This window comes from Manis pentadactyla, chromosome 10, assembly GCF_030020395.1.
Source record: "Manis pentadactyla isolate mManPen7 chromosome 10, mManPen7.hap1, whole genome shotgun sequence".
NCBI classification, from domain to species: domain Eukaryota; kingdom Metazoa; phylum Chordata; class Mammalia; order Pholidota; family Manidae; genus Manis; species Manis pentadactyla.
The window spans coordinates 125,633,029-125,660,081 of record NC_080028.1 but is presented as its reverse complement, the minus strand read 5'-3'; the positions used below and the strand labels follow the sequence as shown (position 1 = coordinate 125,660,081).

General features: G+C 59.9%; 4 protein-coding genes and 1 long non-coding RNA gene across 5 annotated transcripts; 2 read left to right on the top strand and 3 right to left on the bottom strand.

The window, feature by feature from the left end:
* Window positions 1–340: 340 nt before the first annotated feature.
* On the bottom strand, window positions 341–4,743 carry ELOB (elongin B). Its single transcript, XM_036920600.1, has 4 exons — window positions 4,594–4,743; window positions 4,351–4,485; window positions 3,133–3,238; window positions 341–513 (listed from the first exon to the last, which is right to left on the bottom strand). Exons 1-4 carry the CDS (start codon window positions 4,726–4,728, stop codon window positions 401–403), a joined length of 489 nt encoding a protein of 162 aa, XP_036776495.1. The 5' UTR covers window positions 4,729–4,743; the 3' UTR covers window positions 341–400.
* LOC130679212 (uncharacterized) lies at window positions 4,737–5,829 on the top strand. Its single transcript, XR_008992309.1, has 2 exons — window positions 4,737–5,008; window positions 5,454–5,829. It is a non-coding gene; the product is annotated as an uncharacterized LOC130679212 (long non-coding RNA).
* A 3,566-nt stretch (window positions 5,830–9,395) lies between these two features.
* Window positions 9,396–12,069, bottom strand: LOC118929946 (serine protease 33-like). Its single transcript, XM_036920599.2, has 6 exons — window positions 11,829–12,069; window positions 11,451–11,477; window positions 11,172–11,334; window positions 10,766–11,037; window positions 10,387–10,556; window positions 9,396–10,186 (listed from the first exon to the last, which is right to left on the bottom strand). Exons 1-6 carry the CDS (start codon window positions 11,875–11,877, stop codon window positions 10,028–10,030), a joined length of 840 nt encoding a protein of 279 aa, XP_036776494.1. The 5' UTR covers window positions 11,878–12,069; the 3' UTR covers window positions 9,396–10,027.
* Window positions 12,070–14,053: 1,984 nt separating this feature from the next.
* Window positions 14,054–17,683, bottom strand: LOC118929957 (testisin-like). Its single transcript, XM_036920613.2, is given in 5 exon segments — window positions 14,054–14,344; window positions 14,620–14,774; window positions 16,525–16,680; window positions 16,683–16,798; window positions 17,412–17,683. Coding segments are annotated over 5 exon segments (990 nt in total).
* A 3,406-nt stretch (window positions 17,684–21,089) lies between these two features.
* LOC118929945 (serine protease 33-like) lies at window positions 21,090–25,731 on the top strand. The gene is made up of 5 exons (XM_036920597.2): window positions 21,090–21,263; window positions 21,750–21,912; window positions 22,480–22,757; window positions 24,098–24,264; window positions 24,899–25,731. Exons 1-5 carry the CDS (start codon window positions 21,143–21,145, stop codon window positions 25,163–25,165), a joined length of 996 nt encoding a protein of 331 aa, XP_036776492.2. The 5' UTR covers window positions 21,090–21,142; the 3' UTR covers window positions 25,166–25,731.
* The last annotated feature ends 1,322 nt before the right edge of the window (window positions 25,732–27,053 follow it).

Below are 27,053 nucleotides of genomic sequence, written 5' to 3'. Positions count from 1 at the left end.
GTCTACAGTCTGGTTATTGGGTGTGGGGAGAGTAGCTCTTCTACCCTGAGGGCACCCTGGGGGGACCTGCATGGGGTGGCCCTGGGCTTTGGTTCCCCCTCAAGCCCACACACAGGCTCCAGCTGATGTGTGCCTCTCGGCGGAGAAGCCCCTGAGCAGGTCAGGAGGTGCCTGGGAGGGGTGCACTTCGAAGGAGCAAGACCTCAAACCTCCTGTCCAGGCTGGACAGGCTGAGAAGGTGGCCTGGCGAGCAAGGGGCTAAGGAGGAGCCTTGGTGAGGGCGCCCCATTCCAGTGGGGGTGATGGCCAAGTTACGGTGTGCAGAAAGGCAGCAACCAGGTGGACAACCAAATCTCATTTATTGGGGGAATGGGGCACTAGGGGTTGGCCTGGGGCCGCCTCACTGCACTGCTTGTTCGTTGGCACTGCTTCCTGAGTCCTGAGGCTTCATCACGTCAGGCAGCTCCGGTGGGCTGGAGAAGGGCTCAATGCGCAGGGCCTCAAACGCCTCATCTGGTGGACAGAGGAGTGGGGAGAGCTGGAGGGGGTGGCCACCTCTAGCTTATGAGGACCTCTGAGCACATACCTGCCCCCAAAGTCTGTAGCCCTGATTTCTCCACACCCCACTGCCAGGACCCAGTGGCCCCACTGGACCCTGCCCCCTCCATCCCCAAATCTGGCCATCCTGGGCTCTTCTCACCCTGTGCAAACGTCAGTGAGCCCATGGGCTGGCCTGCATCCTCTTCTATCTCCCCTCACCTGGTCTTCCCCATCTTGTTCCAGTCCTCTCTACCAAATGGTGATTTTTAATGTTAAACCAGGTGATTCCTCCTGCACTATATTTTCCCAGCTTCCCATCACACTCTGAATAAAACCTCAGATCGATGCCATTCTCTCTCCACATGTGCCCTTGGGTTCCCCCTGTTCTCTTTTAGTGCCTCAGGGCCTTTGCATTTGCTGGTCCCAGCTTGCCACCCAGAACGGCTGGCTGCTTCTGGGCCTTTAGGGCTCCACTCAAACAGCACCTCCTCACAGAAGCCTTCCCCAACCACTCCGTAAACAATCACTGCATCCCAACGCCCCTGAGAAGGCCCATCTGTCCAGCTGCTGTCCATACTACAACAGTGGCTCCCGAGAGGCCGCCTCTGTTTTGTTCCTGCTGCCACCTCAGAGCACATGAACTTTTCTCCTGTAGTTTTACCCACCTGGGAAATAACTCCCTTCACCTGGCCCAGTAGGTAGGCCATGTCTGTTGAGTTTTGGTTGTCAAAACATGGAGGGTGGGAGGCTGCAACTGGCATCTAGCAGGTAGATGGCCATTGGTGGTGGCCAGAGATGCTGTTCAACATTACAGTGCCCAGGACAGCGCCACAATCATCTAGACCCAGATGCCAACAGTGCTGAGGCAGACACCTGGCCCAGCTTGGTGATTCTTCAAAGTCTCAACTCCGCAGTGACATTTCTTGTCTTTACCTCTAACATTCTTTAGAAATAGTCTGGACAGTGCCATTTAACCCGTGAGTTGATACTATTGTCTTCCTAACCAAGCAGCTAGCCAGCCAGTTTCCAGGCCGGAGAAGGGCTTTGTCCTGCTGTGAGCTACACAAGGAAACAGTTTCCCACCCAGAAAGGCATTTTTGCAAGTGAAAGCCGGTGGGGAAAGCAAAAAACAGCCAGTCCTCAGTCTGCACAGAGGCTCCTAAGGAGCAATCCCCTGCCTGAGGGGTGATGACAACTCAGGGTCCACACTCACTACCACGTTCAATGCTGTAACTGGGGGGTCACAGGGAAAGAAATCACCTTCCTGTGCTGTGATTTTTTTCATCTGTAAAGTAGGTCTATCAATATCTTCTCAGAGTTGCTACAAGCCTATGGGGTACGGTGCCTTTGTTCAAATTAGAAAAAATACTTCCTCCAAGAGAAGGCAGCCTGGCCTTGGCTTAGGAAGCAGAACTTTCAGCCTTCTGCCCCCCTCCCGACCACCACCAACCACCAAAGAGGACAGTCCTGCACAGGGCATGACCTGTACAAAGTCTGGCAGCCCGGCCCCTGCCTCAGCATCACCGGGAGGGGCAGAGGAACCCACAGAAAGGACCCTAGGGTCTGACTGCTGAGCGCTCAGGCCAGGGCCCGGTGTGCCCGGGAGCTCGCGCTGCCTCCCAGGCTGGCCCTAGAATCACACCCCTTTATGGAGATGGGGACTCCCGCCCTGGAGGGCCAGGGAAGTGTGAAGTAGCCACCCAAGGACACAGCTGCCAAGGCCTGGCACGTATTTCCTTATGAAACTGAAAAGTGTGCTAAGGCTGCTTCTCCCTCAGCCCTTGCTAACATTTTCTTACAAGAAGCCAGAAAAATAATTCCTTGTAACTTCATCCACATTGACCCATTCACACAGCCCCAGGGTCCACAGCTACGAAAACACCCTACATCCCCTGTTTAAGTTTCCAGAGATAAAACTTAAATCTTTGGAGGGGAAGGAGGTACACTGGAGGGAAGCCAGCCACTCCCACCCCTCAGGTTTCTAAACTGTTCAGGGCAGCAGTGGTTGAAGGGAGTTCAGGCTCTGGAGCAGGCAGGGCTAGATCTGAATTCTGGATCTGGTAGTCCCAGCAAATGACCCGACCTCCAGACTCAGTCTACTCATCCTTTAAATGGGCACAAGTCTGGCCTAAACAGGAACACTGGGTGATGCACTGCAGACAGTGCCCAGTTATGGTGCCCAGCTCAGGGAAGGTTCCGGCAGCCTGCATCCGAACCATGGCTCCCTACTTGACTGCTGTCAAGTCCCAGTTTCTATGTCTCCAAAATGGAGACAGCAGTGAGTCCTCACCTACCAGAGCTATCGTGAGGATTAGATGGGACAACGGCAATAAAACAGAGCACACAGCCAGGTACTCAGCCTATTTAAGATGGTATCATGACTAGAGATCTTGGAATCCTTCATGAAACAGGCTTCAGTTTCTACAAGCATCTTGTTTTCTTTTTTAATGAGGAAACAAATACACTGTCACATGACATCGCCTGCACTTTGTGGACAGGGAAGACATTGTGCTGGAGGCTGGGAGGAACAACTGCAGGCTCCCTGATGACCCCTTTCTCTGGCTGTTTCCACCCTGCCTGGCTGCCCCTCACCTGCCCGGAAGGCAAGCCCCACAGTGGCTGGGGCCTGCGGCCGCGCGGTCTGACTGGTGAAACCACACTCGCCCAGTGTCTTGCCGTCGTCCAGAAGCTGATCGTCCTGAGGAGAGAGACAGACATGGTCTTCAGAGAGGCCCCAGGAGGGGCAAATCCCAAAGATTTCTCCGGTCAGCAACTACAGTGGAAGTCAGAAGATGGCAGGGAGAGAGTCCCAGGTAGCGCCCAGGGCCACCCCCAAGACTTTCCAAATATGAACCTCCCAGGTAGGGCTTTCAAACTCTTTTTTTACCCAGCCTCCAGGTGAATCTAGTTTCAAGGGCCAGTGACCCAGTTTGGCCACAGGCAGACCTGGTTTGAATCCTAGCTCTTCCACCTTGGACAAAGTGGTTATTCTTTTTAAAGGGAAGTTTGCTTATCGGCAAAATGGGATTTACTGGGACTCCCAACTAACAGGGCAGCTTGTAGGTGTCACTGAGTGAAGGAGGCACAGAAAGCAGCCAGGACAGCATGTGAATAAGCACAGGCAGCAGGAAGGGTCCTCATCCGGGAAACTCCAGCATCAGGGAGGAAAGGCCTTTATGAAGGGAGTGGAGGCTCAGCCTGGAGCAAAAAATTAGTTTCCCAGTTTCCAGCCAGAATCAGATCAATGCACCTAGTAAGGGCTCTCCTGCTGCAGTAGACTTGAACCAGGGGCCCCACAACACACTGGATTCCTCAATGAAAACCCCCAGTCCCTAGCCATTCTTGCTGAATAATTGAAGTTGGTGCCTAAAGTGAAAAAGGGGGAATCAGCAGGAGACTGGACGTAATAAACAGTTATTGGGTGAAGAAATGGTGGGACCTGACTCATCTCCACACCCTCCACTTCTGTGTATTAAGGATTCTGATGGGCCTGCAGAGGATCATGGGCATCGGGGTTCAAATCCTGGCTCTGCCAATGACCTTGGGCTGGTTGAGTGGCCCCCTCGCCGAGCCTCAGTTTCCCTAACTGCACAGCAGGGCTATCAAGAGACTGGACGCCGCGGGCAAGACCGCCGTTGCGTCCCACGCGCGGCCGGCCGGGCAGCGCACGCGCCCCCGGGCCCCGACAACCGCTTCACGCGGGGGGTTCCGGCGCTGTTTACATCAACTAAGCGGCCGCTGTACGCCCACCGCTGGGCTCGGGTCGGCGGTTTCGGGCAGCGCCGGCACGTCCGGCACCGGGGGCCGCACCTTGTACAGCCGCTGCTCGTCGGGCGGCCGCTTGAGGATGCCCTCGACGATGCGCTTCAGCTCAAACACGGTGCTCGACTCCTTGGCGTCCGTGAAGATGGTGGTCTTGTGGCGCCGGATCATGAGGAACACGTCCTGGGGGCGGCGGGCCGGCGTGAGCGCCGAGCACCGGCCCCCCGCGCGGCCCGCCGCCCCCGCCGCCCCCGGCCCCGGCCGGCCACCCCTCCCCCCGCGCCCGCTCACCATCGCGGCGGTTGCCTCTCCCCTAGACGCGCCGGCGCGGCCGCGCTCCGCCCCGTTCCCGGCAGCCCGCGCGCCGGTCCCAGCGTGCCCCGCAGCCAGCGGCCCCGCCTCCGCCCCCCTCCCTGCCGCCGCCATTTCAAGAGCTCCGCGAGCGAGTCCCTCGAGCCGAGCGTTCGGCCGCCATGTCGGCGCCACGCTGCTGAGGAGCGCCGGTTGGCAGGGCGGCCGAGATGGTGGGAGTAGGACAGAGACCCAGCGTGGGGCGATGGCGCCATCTTGGGAGTGGTAGAGGCGAGATCCCCATTTGATGCAGTCGGGGGAAGGCCTGGGCGCAGATCAGCTTTTTGGGAGATGTCGGGGGCGAGTCTCGCGAGTGTAAGACATTCACACATCCCAGCGAAAATGGATGGATCCGGTGCGTTTTGGTCATCAGGGCGGCAAGGCATTGAGATCTGGACTGCCACATTGGGGTGGGGGATCTGATTCATTGCGGGGCTCCCTGGCGGCCATTTTGAGAAGGTTGTAAATCCTGGGTCTTCCGGCGAGGCCGGACGGTCCCCATATCCCCACCCTGTCCTTAGGTGCCAAGATTGTTTACATGTTCAGAGAGGCTTTCTGGCCTTTCGAGCCCGGGGGCTGCTGCTGCGGTTAGGGATTGGCCGGGCGAACTCTCCGGGAAGATTCAGCAGGCATGGCTGAAGTTGGTTTAAGCTTCCCGGGGGGAGGAGAGGAGAGCGCCCGGCTCAGGACCCTCGGGCACCATCCAGCCTCCCTGCATGGGTCCGCTTGCAGTCCGGATGGGCCTGTAGACTTGATTTCCCCGGTTGGCCGCCTTAACCACGGGGTATTTCTATCGACAGCCTAGGTCCTCCATGGGCTTTGGACACTGCCCTGAGTCGCCCCAAATTGCAGTTTCACTAGAGCAAGGGCAGGAGGCTTTTCTGTCACTTAAGCACTGCCGGGGAGATGGGGAGCCTCAGCTCGGTCACTGGTGTGTGTCAGAGAAGGCTTGCCGTGGCACCTGCAGAGCCAGTGGATGACCCTGGACGCCAGCCAGCCCTGCAGTCGTTGGGGCTGCAATTTGAGAATTCCTGAGGATGGGCAGAGTCTGAAGATGCTGCTGCTTTGGCCCTGATTCAAGCTGGTGCTGAACAGCTCTGGGCTCAGACCAGAGTTGGTAACGTTTGTAGGGCCTCACCAAGAGTCAGCACTCAATAGACGTTTCCTAAACTGTAACTTTAGTTATTGTTATCTTTTACTTCTAGCTTCTGGCTCCTCAGGAGCCCTCGAAGTCCCCGCCCCTCCTGTGACTCTTCTCACTCTGAGCCTGGGCAGGTGTGAGCCAGGAGACAGGGAACACATAACCGGTGGGGCGAGTCCTTGGCCTAGGCTGAAGATTTCCTTAATCTCAGCATTTTTGTACAGGGGGAGTCGGAGGACTTAGATCCTCTGCTTCTGATGAGAGAGAGGAAGGGGAGGGGGGACAGTGACCAAGAGGTTCTCAGAGGCAGCCAGCAGACCTCCCAGAATGTGGCAGGTGAGGATGGAGTTCAGGGGTGTCCTGAAGGAGAGGCGGCCTTTCCACCCATGATGTTCTGGCCAGCCGCAGCTGTGGCACATGGTCCTGGATCTGGGATTGATTGGAGACCAGCGTATAGGCCTCGGGCTGGCTTGTTTGGGGCTGCCCCAGGTTGGGATGCTCACAAGGAGTCGCCTTGGGAGGTTGGGGAGTGGGGCAGCCCCCTCAGCCCCTGTCCCTTCCCTCTGAAGGTCATGCCTGTCCCTATCTGTGCTCCAGAGACCCCTTGGGTTCACCCAGGTTATTAGCTGGGATCTTGGACAAGGCACAGAGCCTCTGCTTGTCTTTCCATCCAACGAGGGGAATGCACAATTGGGCCCCACAGGGCGTTTGGAAGCATCAGTGAACTAATGCACAGAGGGCATAGAGCCAAGGTTTAGGTAACAGCTGGTGAGAGATTAAGGCTGTCTCTGCTGTCTGAGGCCACCCAACTTGGGGGAGGTGGTGAGTAGGATGGGGGCCTACCTGGACTGCACATCTCATGGTGCTGTCCACCATCAAGTGGACAGGGTGGTGTAGGAGATGATGGCAGGCCACCGTGTCATTCGGTGTAGTGGACCCCCTCTGTAGTTGGGAATGGACTCAGGAGTGGGGGTCAGGCTGGGGTCTCATTGGGTGCAGGTCTTCCTTCCTGGGGGCTATCACTGTGAAAATATGAACAGTCAAGTGAGTTGTCCTCCCCACAAATCCAGTGATGGCAGAAAACAAGATGTGCTCCATCAGGCTGAGGCCCAAAACAAAACGGAAGTGGACGGCCATGTCTCAGCAGGAAGCCCTGGCGTCATTCTGTGTCCTTGGAAAAACCACAGGCGCATCTGCTGTCTGAAGCAGAACTGCTGCCTGCGACCTTCCTGCTACTCTGCTGCCCAGCAAGGACTGCAGCGCCAGCCAGGACCGAAGAGGCTCGCATCCAGTATTTACGTAGACCAGCGGGCACCTGGGCAGGAGCTTTTTTATTTAGTCTTTTTTTTTTTGGTTGGAGGTACTTTTTTCTATAAAAATAACTTCTTTGTTTACCTGGAGTGTGGTTTTGGTTCATAGACAAAGGCTATGTCTCCTGGTTTGCAAACTGCTTTTCTGCAATAAAGCTCTCAGTTTTTTTGTTTTCCAATAAAATTTGATAACCTCACACTGAATGGGAGACTCAAGGTGGTGGACAAGCTGGCTGGCAGCTACTCTTCTCTGCCCAGGGAGGCCTCCTGGGCCCTTCGCGCCCCTCTTGCCCCAACCACCACTCACGGCAGGGTCCCCTCCCCAGCCTCCCAGCTAAGCCTATAGGGTCTTAGCCTTGTGGGCCCTCCTCACCTGCCTTCTTTATTTTAGGGGGCACTGATTAATAAATAGTAATGATCAATGACCACTAGTTATTTGTGTGCCTCTTATTTGTAGAGTGTTTTACAACCACTCTCACCTCCATAAGGGAAGGGACCTGCTGGTGGGGTTAGAGTCAGTTGCTCAGGTTCAAGTCAGGCTCCACCTCTTAGTCGCTGTGGGCCTCAGGCCATGTCACTCTATCTCTCAGGGCTGTTTCCCCATCCCTGAAATGGGAAATAAGAAGACCTCACAGGTGTTCTGAGATCAGCAGAGAGCAAGCCCAGGCCTGGAACAGCGCGGGGATCGCAGACGGGGAATCCCAGGGAGAATCCTTGGGAGAGGCTGGGCCACCTGCCTGCAGCACCACCACCCAGGGTGGGCGGGCAGCAGGGAGATACCTGCCCTGAGCAGGAGCGCAGTGCTGCTCCCTGTGCGCGGGCGTCCCCAGTACCGGCCCCTGCGCGGGCCCCTGTGCTCCTCTCCCGACTGCACAGTCTCCAGGCAGGTCAGAGGTCAGCCTGCCATGGTGGGGTCGGGCAGGAGGTGGCTGGTCACCCCCCCTGACCTTGCTGGCAGATGGGATGCAGCACACAGGGTAGGGCACCACCGAGCCTGCCTGGTGGGAAAGAGCTGCCACCTCCAGAAAAATGAGGGCCAGGAAGCGACCTGTTGGGACGGGAGGAGGGAGCCGAGGGCTGCTGGCCCTCTGCCGTTCCTCGGGGGCCGCCTGGGTGCGACTCCACTCTCTCAGGCTGTCAGGTGAGAACCCCAGGGTGGTGAGTAAAGCCCCCCCGCAGTGTCTCCTAAGGGCTGAACCCGGTCACTGGCCCCTCCCGCTCCTGGGATGCCCCGCTAAGCTCCCGGGTACACGTCACAAACACTGGGCTCTCTGGATGAGGACCCATTCCTCAGATCACAGCAGGGCAGAGGCAGAGGCAGCCTGGCTCCCAGCCCCTGGCTTGCTCTGGTCTCGGTGCCTTGGGAGGCACCCTGGGGAAGGTCTCTTGGCTGGCACTAGGCTGAGGGAGGGCAGGAGGATGGCCGGCATCACCCAGCAGAGGCCACCAGGGTCTCACAGCTTTTTACAGGCTGGCCTGCCACAGCCATGCCCTGTCCAGGGCACCCCAGTCCCCAGTGAACCCCAGGGCCAGTGAAGCTCTGCTCCAGACGGACAGCCCTCATCAGCCTGGGGGGAAAGTGGCCTGGAGCGCCCTTGCCGCCATCCACGGAGCGGCCCTGCCCGCCTGGCTTCGCTCAGCAGCGACCACCCAGGGTAGCCACCTTCTACCCTGGGAGGAAAGAAGGGAGGAGACGAGGCTCAGCCTGTGTGGGGGCGGCTGCGCTCAGGCCCGCTGTGCCCCCCACACCTCCCACCATGACCTGCTTCCCCCCCTCCCCCGCCCCACTGCCATCAGCTCCGAAGATTAGGTTTTGGATTTTCCAAGTTTTGTTTGGCTTCTTGTTCCTTCTGCAGTTCTGCAAACTGAGCTATATCTATTGGGATGGGGGGCCTTGGCCTGGGGCCGAGGAGATGGCAGGGAGGGGATGGGACACCAGGGGCCAGGCATCTGAGGGCAGGCAGAGAGCTGCGAAGGGCCTAGGCTGGCCTCCGGATGCAGGTGGGCGGGAGGGGCCCTGGCCAAGGCTAGGACATAGCCCAGACCCATCCTGGGTGGGCATGGGGTTAAGGACAGAAACAAGTGCAGCAGAAGCTCTAGCTAGTCATGCTTGGCGCTCCTGGCCCTTCTGGGCAGAGGGCATGATTTCAGGTGCCCTGGAGTCCCGAGCCTCTTAGAGTACTTGGGAAGGCCCGCCCCGCCCCCCAGGGCACCTCCACCACAGTGGAGCAAAATCTATAGTAGGTTTCTGATTCTATTGCTATGTAACAAATGACTATACACATAGCAGCTTAAAACAACACAAATGTATTAAATTGCAGCTCTGGGGGCCAGAAGTCTGGGCAGCTCAACTGGGTTCTCTGCTTAGGGTGTTGGTGTTGTGGGGCTCTCATCTGGCGGCTGAGGGGAGAACTTGCTTCCCAGCCCTTCGGGGTGTTGGTGGGGTTTGGTTCCTTGCCGCAGCGGCTGGGGGTCTGCCTCCCTGCGGGCTGTCCCTGGGAGCTGCCCTCAGTGTCCAGAGGCGGCTCACAGCTCCGCGCCATGTCCTGCTCCCCCATCCCAAGCCAGCAACGGACTCGTCTTCTTGGCACTGAGTCCCCCCCACATTTCAGATTTCCCTGACCTCCTCCAGAAAAAGAGGGGCACACAGGCCAGATGGGGCACTAGCTCGCGTGCCTGTCTCCAGGTGCCCAGGCCTAGCCTTGGCAGAGTGGAGAAGGGTAAATATGAGCGGGAAGGTGGGGAAGGAAGTGTGAGACCCCTGGATGGACATATGGATGGATGGTTGGCCTCTTAGCTTTATCAGGCTTCTGAGGCTCAGGGCAGAGGGTCAGGGCAGGGGTGGGGATAGGATACGCAGGTCCCCAGAGGAACCGGGCAGCTGAGGGACCCCAGGGTCTGGCTCCAGGTCAGTGTCACTGCATCAAAGGCTAAGGCGAGCCTGAATCCAGGGGCTGTAAGTGGCCACGTTGGTATAGACGCCTGGACGGTTGGGCAGGGCACAGCCCTTGCCCCAGCTCACCACGCCCACCAGGACCCAACGCCCAGACATCACACAGGTCAGGGGTCCCCCAGAGTCACCCTGCAGGAGAAAGGCAAGCTTAGGTCCCAGCCTCCAGGGATTTCAGATGGCAGCCCTGGGGCTACAGTGCCCGCCGGGTGCCTCTGGGCTGGGGGCCAGGATGCGGAGCCTCGAGGTGGCACTTCGTGGGTCCTGGGTGTTAGGGAGTAGGTGGTGGGCATGTAAGGGTGCACTCCGGGGGTTCCAGGAGCTTTGCACACCTGGCAGGCATCCTTGTGGCCCTCGGGGTAGCCCGCACACAGGTTCCCTGGCTGCACTATGTGTTCGCTGCGCGGCACGTCGGTGCCCATGTGGTAGAGGCGGTCACAGGTGCGCGGGTCCAGCAGCGGCACCCTCACCCCCTGCAGAGGTCGCCACTCTGGGAGTGGCACTGGGTGAAGAAGGGGGCCTTCTGAGAGCTGGGAGAGGCCGAGGCCAGAAGTGGGGCTTGCGGGGAGAAGTCCGACCTGAGTCGGACCTGCCGCCGGGATCCCCGGGTCCGATTGGGAGGTTTAGGTCCCAGATTGGGCAGCGGGATGCTGAGATTCCTCAGATCTCCCGTCCCTCCCCCGGGGTCCCCGTGCCCGCCCGCTGCCTCACCTCCTGGGCTGAGGCTGCCCCAGCCAGTGACCCAACAGGGCGCGCCGCGTGGAGGGCGGGCGCCGGGCTCCGGGAGGCAGACTGGCTGGACTCGAGCGCCCAGGGGCACCGGGCGGCGCAGCTGCAGCAGCGCCAGGTCGCCGCGGGCCTCGTCCTCGGAGTAGTCGGGGGCCAGCAGCACCCTCCGTACGCGCGCCGAGAGCGCGCGGGGCCAGGCGGGCCCCAGGCGCAGCGCGCCCAGGCGCACGCGGTACTCGGACGGCAGCGCCCGCCTGCGAGACGGGCTCCTTACGGCGGCCCTCCTCCACCCCGCAGCGCCCCGTGCCCTCGCCCTGCTCTGCCCCACACCCCGTCGGGGCCCCGGGGGCAGGGAGCGCCCGCGCCGAGCTTGCGGCGGCCCGCTGACCTGGGGAAGCAGTGCGCCGCCGTCAGCACCCACCGCGGGGCGAGGAGCGAGCCCCCGCACACGTGCGCCCCGCGGTGCTGCACGCTCGCCTGCCACGGCCACTCTCCGTCCTGGGCATCCTGGCCGCCGATGATCCGACTCGACAAGAGCGGCTGCCCGCAGGCTGCGAGAATACAGGCGGGCAGAGGCCTGGGCGCCTGGTGGGCAGGGCCGGGAGACACAGGGCCCAGGCCACGGGAGGCTGGGCGCCAGGCCCGGGACGGGCGGGGGCTTCCTTACCTGCAGACTCCAGTGTCCCAGCAGCGCCTGCAGGAGGGGGCAGCGGAGGGACCGGGTCACGGACTCGGTGTCAGATAACAGGGCGAGGGAAAAGGGGATCAGAGATTAGGAAGGAGGGCGAAGCATATTTATCACACTGACCTGGTGCCAAGCTTTTGTGCAGTGGCTTACAGGGTTTCGCCCACCCGCCCCAGAGCACTGTGAGGTGGCCCCTTCCACAGAGGGGCACAGCTGGGCCTGGAGAGCCCAAAGTCAGTGACCGAGAGAACCCGAACCCTTGGAGCCAAGATTGAGACGCCCTGGAGTGCTCGCGGGGGAGCAGGCCACCTGGGAGCCGGGGTCTCTGTGGTCGGCACCCCAGCCCCTGTCCCCACTCACCCAGAAGCAGTAGGAAGAGCAGGACCCGGAGGCAGAAAGCCCCCCTCATTCTGTCTTCAGGGCCAGGCTGGGTAAGGGTGGCCCCGCGGAGGCTTGCGCTCTGGAGGGAGCCTGCAGGGAGAAGAGAGCAGGGTTCTAGGCCAGGGCCCCGAGACCCTTCTGTCTCCCTCAGCCCCTGGTTGGTCCTGGACCTGTCCCCATGGCCCAGGCTCTGGGGACCATCCCTACCCCTCAACTCCTGCAAGATTTGGCCACCCTGGAACCCAGCGTGTCCTTCCCAAACTGTTTTCATTGCCCTTGTAGTCCCTGCACCCTGTGGTCGCCCTCAAGGCAGGCTCCTTCCCTGCTGACTGGGCTAGGGAGGACCTGGGCACTTACAGGGCCAGGAGGGGCGGGGGCCTGGCCAGGGGGTAATCAAGGGCCAGGGAGGGGCTGCGGCTCCACTAGTCCAGCCTGGAACAAAGATGCTTTCAGCAGCGCTTCCGAGGTGGCAGGAAAGGGACACCCGAGTTTCTGGCCCAGCTTGAGCCACAGTGCTGAGAGCTGAGAGGGGGGCGCCTGGGCCCAGCCGGGCACTGCGGGGAGGGGAGGGGAGGAACCCGGGCAGGCCAGGAAGCTCTGGAGGACCCTTGGCGGCTCACCTCCGACCCCGGCTCCTTGCAGTCCTGGTGGCCAGGGCCTCGGAGCCCTATTGTTTGTCCAGAAATTCTGCTTGGCCAGCCCCACGGGAAGGCCAGCCCCCAGGCCTGCTGGAGCACACCGGCTTGCAGGTGGACACAGTTCCCGATGGGGAGCAGATGGCTTGAAGCCGGCACCACTCCTTGCTTGACCAGAGGCAGGAGCCCACCACCCAGGCTCTGAGCCACCAGAGGCCACTGCCTGCTGCTGGCGGAGGACAGGCCAACCCTGGCAGGCAGTATGGCAGGGCAGCGCTGCATGTGGCAGGTCTGGGGTGACCAGTATTCAACAGCACCACCTCCAGCAACATGAGACCCAGGGCAGGGAGGGCTCTGCTCAGGGTCAACCAAGAGGGCCTTTAGGGGAGGCGGGATGGGGCCGCCCTCGGGTTTCAGCTCCGGGGGGGATGGGAGCTGGAGTCGAGTGCAGACCGTACCCCTGGGAATCTGCTGGCTGCTCCCAGTCCAGCCTAGACAAGTCCACGGGCAGTGAGATGGACATGGGTGCTTGGGAGTGGGTGGCTCAGGCAGGCCTATCACCTTGTGAGCCTGGGTTTCCTCACTGTGACCAGGGAGAATAGAAGTTCCAGCCCCAGAGAGCTGTGCTAGGGCACAAAGCCCACGTGTGGGGCCATACAAACCTGTGAGGCCATCAGAGGTGGGGCAGAGGTGAGGGGCCCCCCAGGACTGCCCTAACCTCTCCACCGCTGGGGGGCGGCAGGAGGACTCCAGGAGACCCAAGACCCTCACTCCTTGTGCTCCCAGCACCTGGGGGTCTTGGGGAAATGCAGGGCTGCCTGACCGGCTCTGGGGCCACGTCTGCCCTGCCGGCCTGGTCCCTGGGCCATGCTGAGGCCGGGTTCCAGGACCCAATGCAGGGCCAGATGCGCGGAGGCTGTGCCCTCCAGCCAGGGGCCACGGCTCCACAGCCTCCGCGGGGGGCCTGCTCCAGCTCGGGTGCCCATGCTCCCGGGACAGCCCTCAACCTTGGGGGTGGGGAGGAAAGCCCGTGCCCAGTGCCCTTGTCCTCAGAAGCCCATATGACAGTGCATGCCCGTGGCCTCAGGGGGCTCAGAGGGCAGGACTGCGCCACAGCTGCTCACCTGCTAACCTCCACGTCGGGCAAATGGCATCGGGTTTCCTTCCTCCCTGCCTCGGTTTCCCCGCTCCTTCCTGGGCTGCTTGGTATCACCTCCCAGATAAACCACCCCAGTCCTGGTGCCAGGCTGGCCTTCGGGAGACTGTGGTGAGGCCCGAGCGGCGGCGTCTGAGTGATGGGGGTGCTGGCTGGTATGTGGGGGTCTGGGCTGCCTCCTCCCCGGGATCCTGGTGCTGCTAACGCCCTTCCACACATCACCTTCCTGAGTGAACGAACCAGAGCAGGCTGTTCTGTCTGCTGTGCGGTGCAGGTGGGGCCAAGAGCCTTAGGGGTGGGCCCCGGGGGGACATGGGTGACTGTGAGGGTGCCCAGGGAGCCCCCTGGGTCCACAGAATGCTCTGCAAGGTGTCAACATGCAACACTTTTTTTCTATGAACACACAAAAGGGTTTAGTCGAAACAGGGCAGAGGGGCACTGGGCCAATGCTCTGGGGCCCTGTGGGGCTCTGGCCAGCTGCAGGACTGGGGGGCACAGAGCAGGGCGAGCCGCAGCAGTGGGCAGGGCCCTGGCCTGGGAAGGCCGCTGCGCGCCAGCAGCGTCCGGATCCAGCTGAAGTGTCTGCTGATGTTGGTGTGGAGCCCGGGCCGGCTGGGCCTGCTGCAGCCCACTCCCCAGCTCACGATTCCAACCTGATTCCGCGGCCCGTTCCTCTCCCAGACCAGGGGTCCGCCCGAGTCGCCCTGGGGAGCAGCGCGGGTGAGCCCGGCCTGGGGCAGGGCAGGAGGGGTTGCAGGGAGGCCGGGAGGGTGGGCGGGGCTGAGCAGCTGGGCAGACGGGGTGCAAATCCTCCCCTCGGGAGTGCGCACGCCTCTTCAGTACCTGCAAAATGGGGCGCTGCCCCCCCCACCTCCACCCTGCGTCCAAGACCAAAGGAGAGGCAGGGATCAGGCTTGGGTGTGGGGAGGTGGGTGTCAGGGGTGCAGAGGCCCTGGCTGGGGCGGGGAGGGGCACTCACAAAGCAGGCATCCTTGAAGCCCTCGGTATCACCAGCACAGACCATGTCCCCCCAGATGTCATAGGGGAAGGCGGGCTGCGTGTAGAGGTAGTTACACATGGTGGTGTTTATGATGCCGACCTGCGCTTCCTGGAGGATGTAGGGAGAAGGCAGCGCTGCCGAGGGGTTGAGGGACAGAGGAGATGGGTTCAGGAGAGGATGCCTGAACCTCTCCTCTGCCATCTGGTCGAGGGGAGTGGCTCAGGCTGTTGGAGGGGGGGGTTGTTCGTGGGACGCCCTTTGCGCTGCGGCCGGGGCTCTGGCAGGTGCTCTGCTCTAGCCCAGCACCCCGCACACCATGGTGAGGAACGATGTCACCAAGGACCCAAGGGATGGACCAGCGGTTCCCTGGTCAGTTTCCCTGCATGCCGGTGCCGAGCCAGTGGGGACAGACCTTGGCATGCACAGGGGCTAACACAGATGAGATGGTCTGGAAGTGATACCGTCCCAGGCGCCTGAGCAGGCGGAAGCCCAGGGGCCACTGTCCTCGGGCCCTTTCCCACTCCCAGGACCCCAAGCCCCGCTCTGTATGATATGCTCCTGGGCTCCTGCAGCTGGCTGAGGATGCGGCGCAATCAGGACCCACGTTCAGGTAAGGGCAGATTCGGGGCAGGTTGCCCGTCCCCGCCCTGGGCCTGATGTGCACCACACCTGTCCACTTCCCAAGTCTGGCCCCGAGTCGCCCCCTATGCTGCAGAGAACAGCACTACAAGCAGATACAGCCTCCTGTCTGCTGGGCACCCTGCTAGGCCCTCATGCTTGGGTGCTTTTAAACCTCAGAACTACCCTATGAGGTGGGAACCATCATTGCCTGCTTTAGATGAGGAAGTGCCTTGCCCACAGTCTCCCAGCTAGAACAGGGCAGAGTCAAGGTTTACACAAGGCAGAAAATGGGTATGTCCAGAGGTCACCTCCCACCTGGGATGAGAGTGGAGCCTGGGGCTGAAGGACCACCTGTCAGCCTTGGACCAGCCTGCCTGGCAGGGCCTCTGGCGCAGACCGACGCAGCCCTTCTAGAAAAAGGGAAAGGACCCCCAACTCCAGAGGGAGGCACACCTGGTGTTGACTTCTCTATCCCCCCTACCAATTCCAGATGTGTGACCTTCAGGACACACTACCCTCTCTGGGCTGATGAGTCCTGGCTTCTCCAGTACTCCTCTGGGGCCCCGGGCAATTGCTATTGCTCTCCGGGGCTCAACTGTACAGTAGGTATAAAACGTTCCTGGTCTCATTTGCAGGTAAGCTCCAAAAGGAGGAGAGACCATCCCTGCTCATTGCTGAGTCCCCAGAGCCTAGAATAGTCCAGGCACACAGTGTACATGCTTGGAACTTCAGTGAAGGCAGTGCAGGGATGGGCCAGGCCAGGGAGCCAGCAAGGGCAGGGCCAGCACTGGGACACAGGTCTGTGGGGCCAGAGCTCCCAGGCACTGAGCGAGGAGACCAGGGCGGAGGATGGCTTAGAACTGCGGGGAGAGAGAAGTGGGCTCAGTACTGTAAGAGCAGGCCTTGTGTGCAGGTGTGCAAAGCCAGAGCGCAGCACTGGGGGCAGGTGAGCACCACACTGAGGCCTTTCTGACACAGTCTTCCCACAACCCCAACACCCCTGCAGGCTGAGGCTGGACCTGGCTGGCCTCCCTCTGGACTCTGGCTTCTGGCTCACAGTCTCTGGAAGGGAGAGGGAACTGAGTGTGGACAGAGGTCCTGCCTTTCCCAGGGAACTGAGTGGACAGCAGGCCAGGAGAGAACAGAGCAGGCCCAGAGTTGGCCCAGCTGCACATGGACCGAGGTTGGGGCTGGGGCCCTGGTGCCGTGGGACGGATGACCAAGGGTAACAGCTTTTCCCCACCTGCCTGTCCCCAGCCTTACCCTGTTCTTCTTGGATGTCTCCCCAGCCAGTCACCCAGCAGTCGGTCCAGTTCTGGAACTTAGAGGAGGAGGCCAGGACACAGATGGGCTGGATGTATGGACTGTAGGTGACGGAGGAGGACAGCCTCACCAGGGGGATGTCTAGGCTGAAGCCCCCACATATATGGGGCTCAACACGATCTCCACCTGGGAGCAGTTGTAGTAAGCCTGCAGGTTCCACATGGATGGCCAGGCGGACAGCTCACCAAACTGAACTGTTCACTTTGAGGGATCCCTTGCCTGGTGGAGAGGAGAGCAGTGAGGGGTCCTCAGAGGAGGGCGGGTCACCTGAGCACCCCTGGGGCCCGCTTTGTGAGGTGACAGCCCGATGCTACTAGGGCTCCTCCCAGACACCATCGCAGGGCTCCTCAAGGGCCAGAGCACCCAGTGTAGACATGGCAGGCCGCCTGAGAGGCGGCAGCCCAAAGCCCAGAGCCCGGGGAATGGGGGGCTCCCCCTGCAGTCTGATCTGGTCACAGTCACTCAACCAGCCTGTCACCCCACAGAGCCGCCCTAAGAAAGAGCCAGCGGATGCACAGGCGCCAAAGCTCCCCGGAGTCACAACAGCTTCCACTGTGGCCGGCACACCCCGTCTCCTCCCACCCCGGGTCCACCTCCCTGGGGAGGTGGGAGGAGCACGGGGCCCTCCGTGCTGCGGTAGAGAAAAGGCAAGACGCACAAATGTGCCTCTGAATGTTCTGGAAGAACGAAAGTTCTGGAAGACACTGAACTGGAATATGCGTGACTGTAACCGGCTGCCGATCGGCCTGGTGCTGAGTAGAACTGAGGACCGCATCTGCGTGTCACGTGCACGGGTCCCCGCAGACCCACCTCGCTCTAGGACTCACTTTTGGAAGCATTGCGCGGCCGACAGCACCCAGCGGCGGTTGAGCAAGCTCGCTCCGCAGTGGTGGGAGCCCCATACCCGCAGGCTGCCCTGCCACGGCCAGCGCCCCAGCTCTGTGTCTGTTCCACCCACCACGCGCAAGTGGATGCTCCGCTGGCCACATGGCCCTGGGATGGATAGACGGACACGTGGCTGAACGGCAGCACACAGGCCGCCCTGCCACCCTCGCCCGCCCAGGTGCGCATAGGGAAGGGGCTCCCGGGAACTGCGCATCCGGCATGGCATCCAGCCGCCGAGGGAGGTGACCTGGGGACTCTCCCCACGTGGTCCGCAGGCGCCTGCCCCTTACACGAGAGCAACGAAGAGTTCTCGCAACCTGCAGCGGGGACAGGAAAAGATGGGGAGCCCCTGTGCTCCCGCCCAGGTGCCTCCACAGGGAGGCGCGCGTCTAGCTTGTCCTGATCCCGCAACTCTGCGGGGAGCACAAGGGGGTGAGAAGTGAGCCGCCTCGGGGTGCACGCGCCCCCTCCCGCCTGCTGCCCCATCGCCCCCAGGCCGCCGCAGCCCCCACCGGAGCTCACCCTGCCCCCCGAGGTCCACCCGCGCCAGCAGCTGCGCCAGCAACAGCACCCACACCCGCTCGCCCATGGCCTCCTCGCTCGCGCTGGGCGCACCCTCCGCTTCCGCCTGCCTGGGGGAGATGTATGTTCAGAACTTAGAGCGAAAATTTTTAAATGGCTGATTACATGAGCCACAGAGTGTACAGACGTGGAGGGGTATGCAAGACTGGCTCTGTGTTGGTCATTGCTTCAGCTGGGTGATAGATGTAAGGTGCTCTTTGTACTTGTCTGCATCTCTATGTTTTTACATTTTTCATAATAAAAAGTGCTTTAAGCCACCATCCAAAAGACAAACAACAACAAATGTTGGCGAGGCTGTGGAGAAAGGGGAACCCTCCTACACTGCTGGTGGGAATGTAAGTTAGTTCAACCATTGTGGAAAGCAGTATGGAGGTTCCTCAAAAAGCTCAAAATAGAAATACCATTTGACCCAGGAATTCCACTCCTAGGAATTTACCCTAAGAATGCAGCAGCCCAGTTTGAAAAAGACATATGCACCCCTATGTTTATCGCAGCACTATTTACAATAGCCAAGAAATGGAAGCAACCTAAGTGTCCATCAGTAGATGAATGGATAAAGAAGATGTGGCACATATACACAATGGAATATTACGCAGCCCTAAGAAAAAAACAAATCCTACCATTTGCAACAACATGGATGGAGCTAGAGGGTATTATGCTCAATTAAATAAGCCAGGCGGAGAAAGACAAGTACCAAATGATTCCACTCATATGTGGAGTATAAGAACAAAGGAAAACTGAAGGAACAAAACAGCAGCAGAATCACAGAACCCAAGAATGGACTAACAATTACCAAAGAGAAAGGGACTGAGGAGAATGGGTGGGAAGGGAGGGATAAGGGGGGGGAAGAAAGGGGGCCTTACGATTAGCATGTATAATGTGGGGGAGCACGGGGAGGGCTGTGCAACACAGAGAAGACAAGTAGTGATTTTACAGCATCTTACTACACTGTAATGGGGTTTGTGGGGGGGACTTGGGGTAGGGGAGAGCTTAGTAAACATAATGTTCTTCATGTAATTGTAGATTAATGATACCAAAATAAAAAAAATTTTTTTAATTTAAATTTAAATTTTAAAAAAAGCACTTTAAGGAAAATAAAATAAAGGATTAAGATGAGGATCAGGCTGGGCTCCGATTCCCATCAACAGAGGGTGGGAAGGCAGGCGCGCCCTCGGGCTTGATTCCGTACACCCCGGGTCTCGCTGCCTCCGTGTGAACTGCCCCAGACTGAGCAAGTCTGAAGATGCAGAGGATCCGTCACTCTGCACATTCCTAAGAGAAACCGGGAACATCATGAGCATCCCGGGGGAGAGGACTGAAGGCTTGTTGCTGAGTCAGGCGCTTCCCAGGTGTCCTTGTGCATTTGGGCTGCCGTACAAATACCACCAAACCCGGCGGTTTGCTCATACACAAACATTTATGTCTCGCGGTTCCTGGGCGGGAAGTCTGAGAGCACTGCGCTCATGCGTTGGGTGTCTGGGGAGGGCTCGCTTCTGGTCCGCAGCGGTCGCCTTTGCCCCGTGTCCTCACGTGACAGAATGGGCGGGGAGTGATCTAGTGTCTCTTTTATAAGGGCACTAATCCCATTCCTGAGGGGCTCCACCTCTGAACACGGTCACCCCACAAGTTAGGATTTTGACATATGCATTTTGGGGGACTGTGGATAAAATGAGAGTTCCTGTAGCCAGGATTCTCACCTGGCCCTGGTTGACTAGCTCACTGCACACCTGTGGGCAATACATGGCTGTTGACTCTATATAAAGAGCTCTGCCCAGTACTCTGGGCACAACAAGGTGGCACAGCTGCAAGGCTGCAGGAGAGCAGAGCAGAGGCTGGAGTGGTGGCAGCGCCAAGGACAGAGGCCCAGAGGATGGCTGTGCGGACAGGGGCCCAGAGGCAGAGACTGGCTTGCTGCCTGCAGACTCGCTCTGAGTGAACGGGATTCTAGTGACTGACCTGCCACCTGGAAATAAACTTGGGTATAACCCTTTCACCCCAAGAACATTTTGCTGTCATTTTCTTTGGTCACACTGAATCCATAGCTAACTTGCCCGGGGCTGAAACCCATTGGCAAGACAGGGACACACACAGTCAGACCACAGTGCGGGGCTCTGCACATTTTACCTCGTTAGTGCCACACTCGGCAGGCGACCAGGTACCTGTGAGCCCAAGGAGGGGTATCAAACACGTGTGCGTCTTAAGGAACACACTGATGACGGGGATAAAGACTTTCATGATGTCTTTACATTAGGTTGACTGAAACCTGCTGGCTCTTACATAATTCTGGTAATAAAGGTGTTCTCAACACAGCTGGGACCGAACTAAAAACAAAAATTTCAAGCAGGCAGGATGTGTCTTTATCCCCATCAGAAGGTCCTATGAAACTTCTGTTTCTTTTGCAATCACAAAAATTGATAATACTGTTACAGAAGTATTTTACTATTTTACAGGTATTCCAGCAGGTCTAGTCCAACAAGAGCAGCCACAAGTAAGGTAGGAAGTTTAATTTTATGCAAGTTCTAAGTGTTTTCTTTTTCTTTATTTCTTTTTTTAAATTTTGTTTTGACTTTAAAATATATATTGGCCAAGAAATTGTAAGCAAGGTCAAAGTGGGTGAATGCTCACATACCAGATGTCTCAGAGCCCGCAGGGCCACTCCTCAGCCCCGCCTCCCAGAAGGGGCGCCAGGCACCGCAGCATTTCTCAGGCTTTGTCCCCTGTAGGGCCTTGGGCCAAGTCATTCAACCATGGAAACCTTGCTTCCTCTGCTGTAGGCTGGGGATCATAATAGCTCCCAGGGAATTGGGCAAGAGGTAAGGGGCATGTCTGGTGTAGTGCCAGCGCACATAAGCGCCCCATACACCTACGATGCCAGGGCAGGGGAGGGAAGGCCCAACGATGTGGAGGAGGCCAGGGACCCTGTGCCCAGGAGCAGTGGGGGGGCCTAGGGCCCGAGGAAAGAGTGGAGGTGTCAGCCCCACCCAAGGGCAAGCCCAGAAACTCGGGCAGGAACTGCAGTCCTCTTCCCGCCCCTGAGCGTCCGAGGACTCTGACCCCCAGAGCCAGCCAGGAAGCAGTGCTGGAGCACACCATGGAGCTGGCCCTCGCCATCATCCTGTTCTCCCTCCTCCCGGGAGCCTCCCAGGAGAGTCCCCCAGCTCTCCCATCCAACCTCTCCCCGGGGAATGCCAGTGTGAGAAACCTGGATTCAGGTAGGACAGACACCGGGGTGGGGGAGGTAGGCGCGGCCGCAGAGAGCCGGGTTCAGTCGGGCAGGTAGACAGGTGTGTGAGCCCAGTTCTGCCTCAGGAGTCTGTTTTGGGGAACCCAGACATCAGGGGCCCCTCACACAGACCCCAGCCTCTGCTCCACCAGCCAGGTGCATTTGTGTCTCATGTGCTACACCCAGAGCCCCCACGTCCCCAGCCCCACCACTCCACCTTCCTTCTCCCCACTAAGCTCAGCTGAGTGGTCCAGGCCCCCAGCTCCCACCTCCCCCAACTCAGCTGCTGTGCACCCCCCTGGGTCATCCAGTCCCACCATGAGCAAAGGGTCCTGTGTCACAAGGAACTGCACCTGCCGATCCTGAGAAGAGGGGACAGATGCCAGTCTGCCAAGGGCGGGGATAAACGTGGGCAGGCTACACTCAGGGAGCTCACAGGGACTGCATATAACCCACTCGTGGGCTCACCCCGCAGTGTGTGGACACCCACACGTGTCAGGCCGCATCGTGTCGGGACAGGATGCCCAGCTGGGCCAGTGGCCATGGCAGGTCAGCCTGAGAGAGGATGGACAGCACGTATGTGGGGGCTCCCTGATCACCGAGGCCTGGGTGCTGACTGCAGCCCACTGCTTAGACCAGTGAGTATATCTGGGGGCCGTGAGCGGGAGCCACACCAGCCAGGACCTGCCCTCCGCCCTTCCCCAACACCCTTCCTTCCCCACTTTCACAGCAGCCTTTTCTGCCCATCTGGGCAGGAGAGAGGCCAGGGATGTGTCTACCTGCTCGCACTTATCCACCCAGGATGGACCCAGTTTGGGCACTTGGATTGCCCTGGGTCACGGCACCTGGTGCCGGCGGGGAGGACACAGACCTGGCCCTCACCCTCCCACTGTCCACCTCCCGAGAAAGGATCCATTTCCCAGAAACCAGAGTTCCCACATCAGACGCTTCGAGACCACTGCTCACTCCCTGGGTAGCCTTTGCACAGGTGACCTCACCTCCCAAACCTGTTTCTGACCCGCCCAACAGAGGGAGTCCTGGGTGGGGTGCAGGGTGGCCTCAAGGATTAAACAGGCACTTGTCATTATTGCCATGTGCTCAGCTCCTAGAAAAGTCCAGTTGCAACATTAGGACCTTCGAATCAAGATCATCCTTAGGCCCCGCCCATGGGACCACAGCCTTTACGACCCCCTTGGCTCCCCCAGGAAACAGCCGCTGTCGGCCTACTTCGTGCTGCTGGGCTCCATCTCCTCCTACCCACAGGCCCACGAGCCCCAGGAGCTCCGAGCCGTGGCCCAGGTCGTCACCCATCCACGCTACTCAGAGGAGCACGGCAGCGGGGACATTGCCCTGGTGCAGCTGGCCTCGCCCGTCACCTTCAGCAACCTCATCCTTCCTGTCTGCCTCCCCAGGCCTGGAGACCCCCTGGGTCATGGCACCTGGTGCTGGGTCACAGGCTGGGGGAACGTTGGCACAAATCTGCGTAAGGACACCAAGAGAGTGGGGTGAGGGTAGGTGGGGCTGGGGTGCCTCCGTACCCTCACACAGGACGGCCACAGCAGAGAGAAGCCCCTGAAATGCTGCCATGCCACCAACTAAGCAGTCCGCCACCCCAGATCCTCCCTTGGGCTCCCCGGTAACCACAGGATTAATGCTGGGCCCAGCAGAGAGCCCCGGAGTGCTGGGGACCAGTCCTTCCCGGCAGCCTGTGCCCCTTCCCTGGCAGGAGGATTCATGCGCGACCCCTGTGCTCCTAGGGGTCCCTGGGCCCAACTGCCTGGCCGCAGTCCTGGCTGGGTGACCTCCAGCTGCTCCGCTGGGCCGAGGCTTCCTCCTCTGGCAAGTGGCAATCTCGAGTTCCAGCCTCATGGGTCTAATGGGAGGGTCCATGGGATGGGGCCTTCCAGGTACTGCCAACAGGGCCGGGGTGGGAGTGAGTTCCCAGAGCTCAGCGTCCGGTTGGCTCTTCTGCCTTTGTCATCGCGGGCATGACATCACCTCGCAGGAGGGCCCTGGCACAGCTCTAACAAACAGCCAGAAGCTGGGTGGCTTAAGACAGCAGGAATGTGCTCTCACAGTTCAGGCAGCTGCAGGTCCAAACCCAAGGAGTTAGTGGGGCCATACTCCCTCTGAAGGCCCAGGGGAGGCTCCTTCCTGCCTCCTCCAGCTCCTGGGGGTTCCCAGCCCACGTGGCCCTCCGTGGCTGGTGGCCACATACCTCCAGTCTCTGCCACCTTCTCCCCCGGGTGTCTCCCAGTGTCTCTTCTCTTCTGTCTCCGATAAAGAAACTCTCACGCTCCTCTTAACTAGTTACATCTGGAGCCCCTATTTCCACAGAAGGTCACATTCTGAGGTTCCAGGTGGATGTGAATTCGTGAGCAGCACTATTCAACCCCCTTGTGACCTGAGCCCTGGAAAGCGGAGAAGAGTAGGGTCGTTTGATGGAAGCGACTTGACCACAGGCCAGTGCCAGAGCCAGGCCCTGCACCCCACTGTGTCTCCATCCCACCCCACTGCCCGGGCACTGGGAGGAGGCGTGACGGGCGCCCCCTCCCCCCGCCTCTGCGCATGTCCCGCCAGGGCCAGAAGGGGACGGTCTTCCTAGTGCTCTCGCGGTGGAACCTAGGCTCACCTTGCTACCCGGCGTGTTCGTCAGGGTCTCCTGAGTACCAACACAGGCCCTGCTTCCTGGGAAGCGAAGGAGTGACACGCAGATTGGCTTGTTGTCATGGGTCCATCCAACTGTGGGCGAGTAGGGACGAGGCAGCTGACAGCAGGAAGTGACCGTCTCCCTTCCGTGCTCTGCTCCTGTTCCCCACCCAGCACTGCCTCCACCCTTCATCCTGAAGGAGCTGCACCTGCCACTCATTGATGCCCACACCTGTGACGGCTACTACCATGAGAATTCTGGCAGCCCCAGCCAGGAGCCCATCGTCCTCGAGGACATGCTCTGTGCCGGCTTCGAGAATGGCCAGATGGATGCCTGCGGGGTGAGCGAGCACCCCCAGTGCGGGCCGGCATCTCCCACTCCCCATTGCCACTGGGGACCCCCCCAGGGCAAAAGAAGACAGCATAGTTTTAAATACAAGGGCCAACTCAAAAAGAAAAAAAACATGGTTCCTGGATCCTGTCTCTCTTTCAAATAGCATATAAATATTATCAGACCCTGAAATACCTGCAAATGTACTTAAGCAAGCTGTGGCCAGAGCCCTATCTGTAAAGCCATCCTTTTGGGCCAGAAACTTTCTTCTTTCCAAAAGCAATTACACTCAGAACCTCTGGACAAAGCTTCCTGAGTTGCTGGGCTGCGCAGTACGTCCTGCCTCTCACACCGCCTCTTTGTGTTTGGTGATCTCAAGCAGGTTTTCTTTTCATAAAAACAAAGCAAGCAGCATGATTAGCAGCACAGAAGTGCTCCTGGAGCCTCTGCTCTGAAACACAGTTTTATTCAGAGAACAGACTGATCTGTGTCCACTAGCCCTGGCCAGCAGTGTTGACGGCTGGCTGGGGGGACTGGGGGGCCCTCTGAACCACCCCCCACGTCCCCCTGTGGAAGGAGGGCAGCTGGCCCTGAACAGTGACCCCTCTGGCCGCACCCTTGAGGATCCCTTACTTTCTCCCCAGGGTGACTCCGGAGGCCCCCTGGTCTGTGACATTAATGGCATCTGGACCCAAGCAGGCATAGTGAGCTGGGGATCTGACTGCGGCCTCCCCAAGCGGCCCGGTGTTTACACCAACGTCAGCGTCTACACCACGTGGATTGGCAGCACAATCCAGAGCTCAGCCCTAGATGTCAGAAACTTCTCTCCAGGCCTTTCTGGGATCTTCTCTGCCTCTCCATTGCTTCTGGGACCACTCGGGGGCACCCTGGTCTCCCTGGGGCTTGCCTAACCTGGTGGCCTGCCCTACACCTCAGGCCCTGCCTTCCAAACTCACGCCCCCTCTTAGTTCCCTGCTGGAAGCACAAAGGACAGCTGCTTGCAGGGCCCCTCCCCAACCCTCCCTGGACCGCAGCCTTTGACCATCCACCGGATCCTCGGTCCTCCAAACCTCCAGCCACCCCCCTGCGGAAGCCCCCCTGGTGCCCACATCTCCCCCTCCTCAGACCCCATGGTCCTTGACGCAGCCCTTGCCCAGGCATGTCCTGCACGGGCCCCAGCTGCCCTCTCTCCCTCCCTGCTGCCCTGTGGGCTCCCCTGGGGACGGAGCCTTGTGTTCCTTGCTTCTCGCCCCTCAACCCCACCACTCAAGGCTGAGTGCCAGGGTGCACCCCCACTCAGGGATTCCTCTTAGGGCTCTTGGAACTGGGGTTTTTCAGCCCCTGTGCAAAGCGTGGGCGTTTGCCAGGGTGTGTGTTGAGAGGCAATAAAAATGAGCTGGCAGGACATTCCTCCTGCTGGGCGATCCTCACTGTGCCTTGGGGCCCTGGAGGGACGCACCTGAAATATCTCCCATTGTGGGGGCTATCCCCACAGGATGTCACTGGACACCACAGAAGCCCTGAGGGGGGGGTGTTCCTATTACCTCTATTTGCCAGAGGAACAGGGCTGCCAGCTGCAGAGCCTGCCCGGCCCCGCTTTCCTCCCTGACCCTGTCTCCAGGCTCAGTGGGCAGCAGAGCACACGTCCTGGAGGGTCCCAGCCACGGCAGGGCTGCGGGAGAAACGGCATGAATGGGGGAGGCCTGGGGCCACACCGGGCTTGCTCTCTGCCGCCCTCCCTCTTTCCCCAGCCTCAGTCGCTCCACAGAAGCCCCAGACACCGGCAGCTGGAACAGGAAACACAGGGCTGGGACGTCAAGCAGGGGCAGAGGTGTAGGTGGGACCCCTACAGTCCACTCCACGGGGCGGGGGGCGGGAGTCTCAGCCTCCGGCCCAGGACACCCCCTGGTCGGCCTCTGGTTCTCCCACCCATGGCTGACTGAGAGGTCACACCTTTGGACAGCCTCCTTCCCTGGGCAGCGATCCAAGACCCTCCACCCTCTGGAGCCCCGGTTCGTCCCTCACACTGGAGAAAAGCCTCTCCAGGGCTTTCTCCTGGTGGCCCTGCCCAGGTCTCCTGATCCCAGACCCCCTCCCGTGCCCAGTCTTCTCTGGATGAGGAGGGCCCATGGGTCCCTGTCACTGCTGACTGTCCCCAGGACTGTCTCTTGACAGCCAGACAGCCTGGACGCACCCCTGGGTCCCTGGGAGCAGCAGGGCAGGTAGGATGGGGGCTGCGGCTGAGGACAGCCATGGCCCCTCGAGGCGGTTTACAGGGCGGCCCCTGCGCTCACAGCCAGCCCAGCGGGCAGGTAGCCCATAGTCCGTGTCCAGGATCGTCCGGCATCCAGACTAAGCTGTACGCTGACCGCCCAGGCGCCGCTGTGGTCATTGCACACCCAAGGCCCCACATAGCTTGTATCCGACACGCGCCAACCGGGATGCCATGCTGGGCAGCCAGCCAGCTGGGCACGCCAGGGAGGACTGTGAGCCCTTGCCCTGGAAGACCTCCTTCATGCACATGTGGCCACTGATATGAGCCCCAGCCACTGAGGCCCTGCTGAGGGGGTTACTGGGCCTGAGAACCAGGTCTCCCCGAGAGTGGACACCTGGAGTGCCTTGTGCCAGTCAGACAGGCTCCAAGGAGCCACTGCCTGGAGGGGCCGCCAGAAGCCGGTGGTGGGAAACTCATCACTGTGGATTCCACCACATCCCTGGTAGTTAATGTTCAGGACTTGGAGAGGGCCAGCAGGCGCAGCCCTCGCAGGACCCCGGTCACCCATGACAGGGGCGGACAGC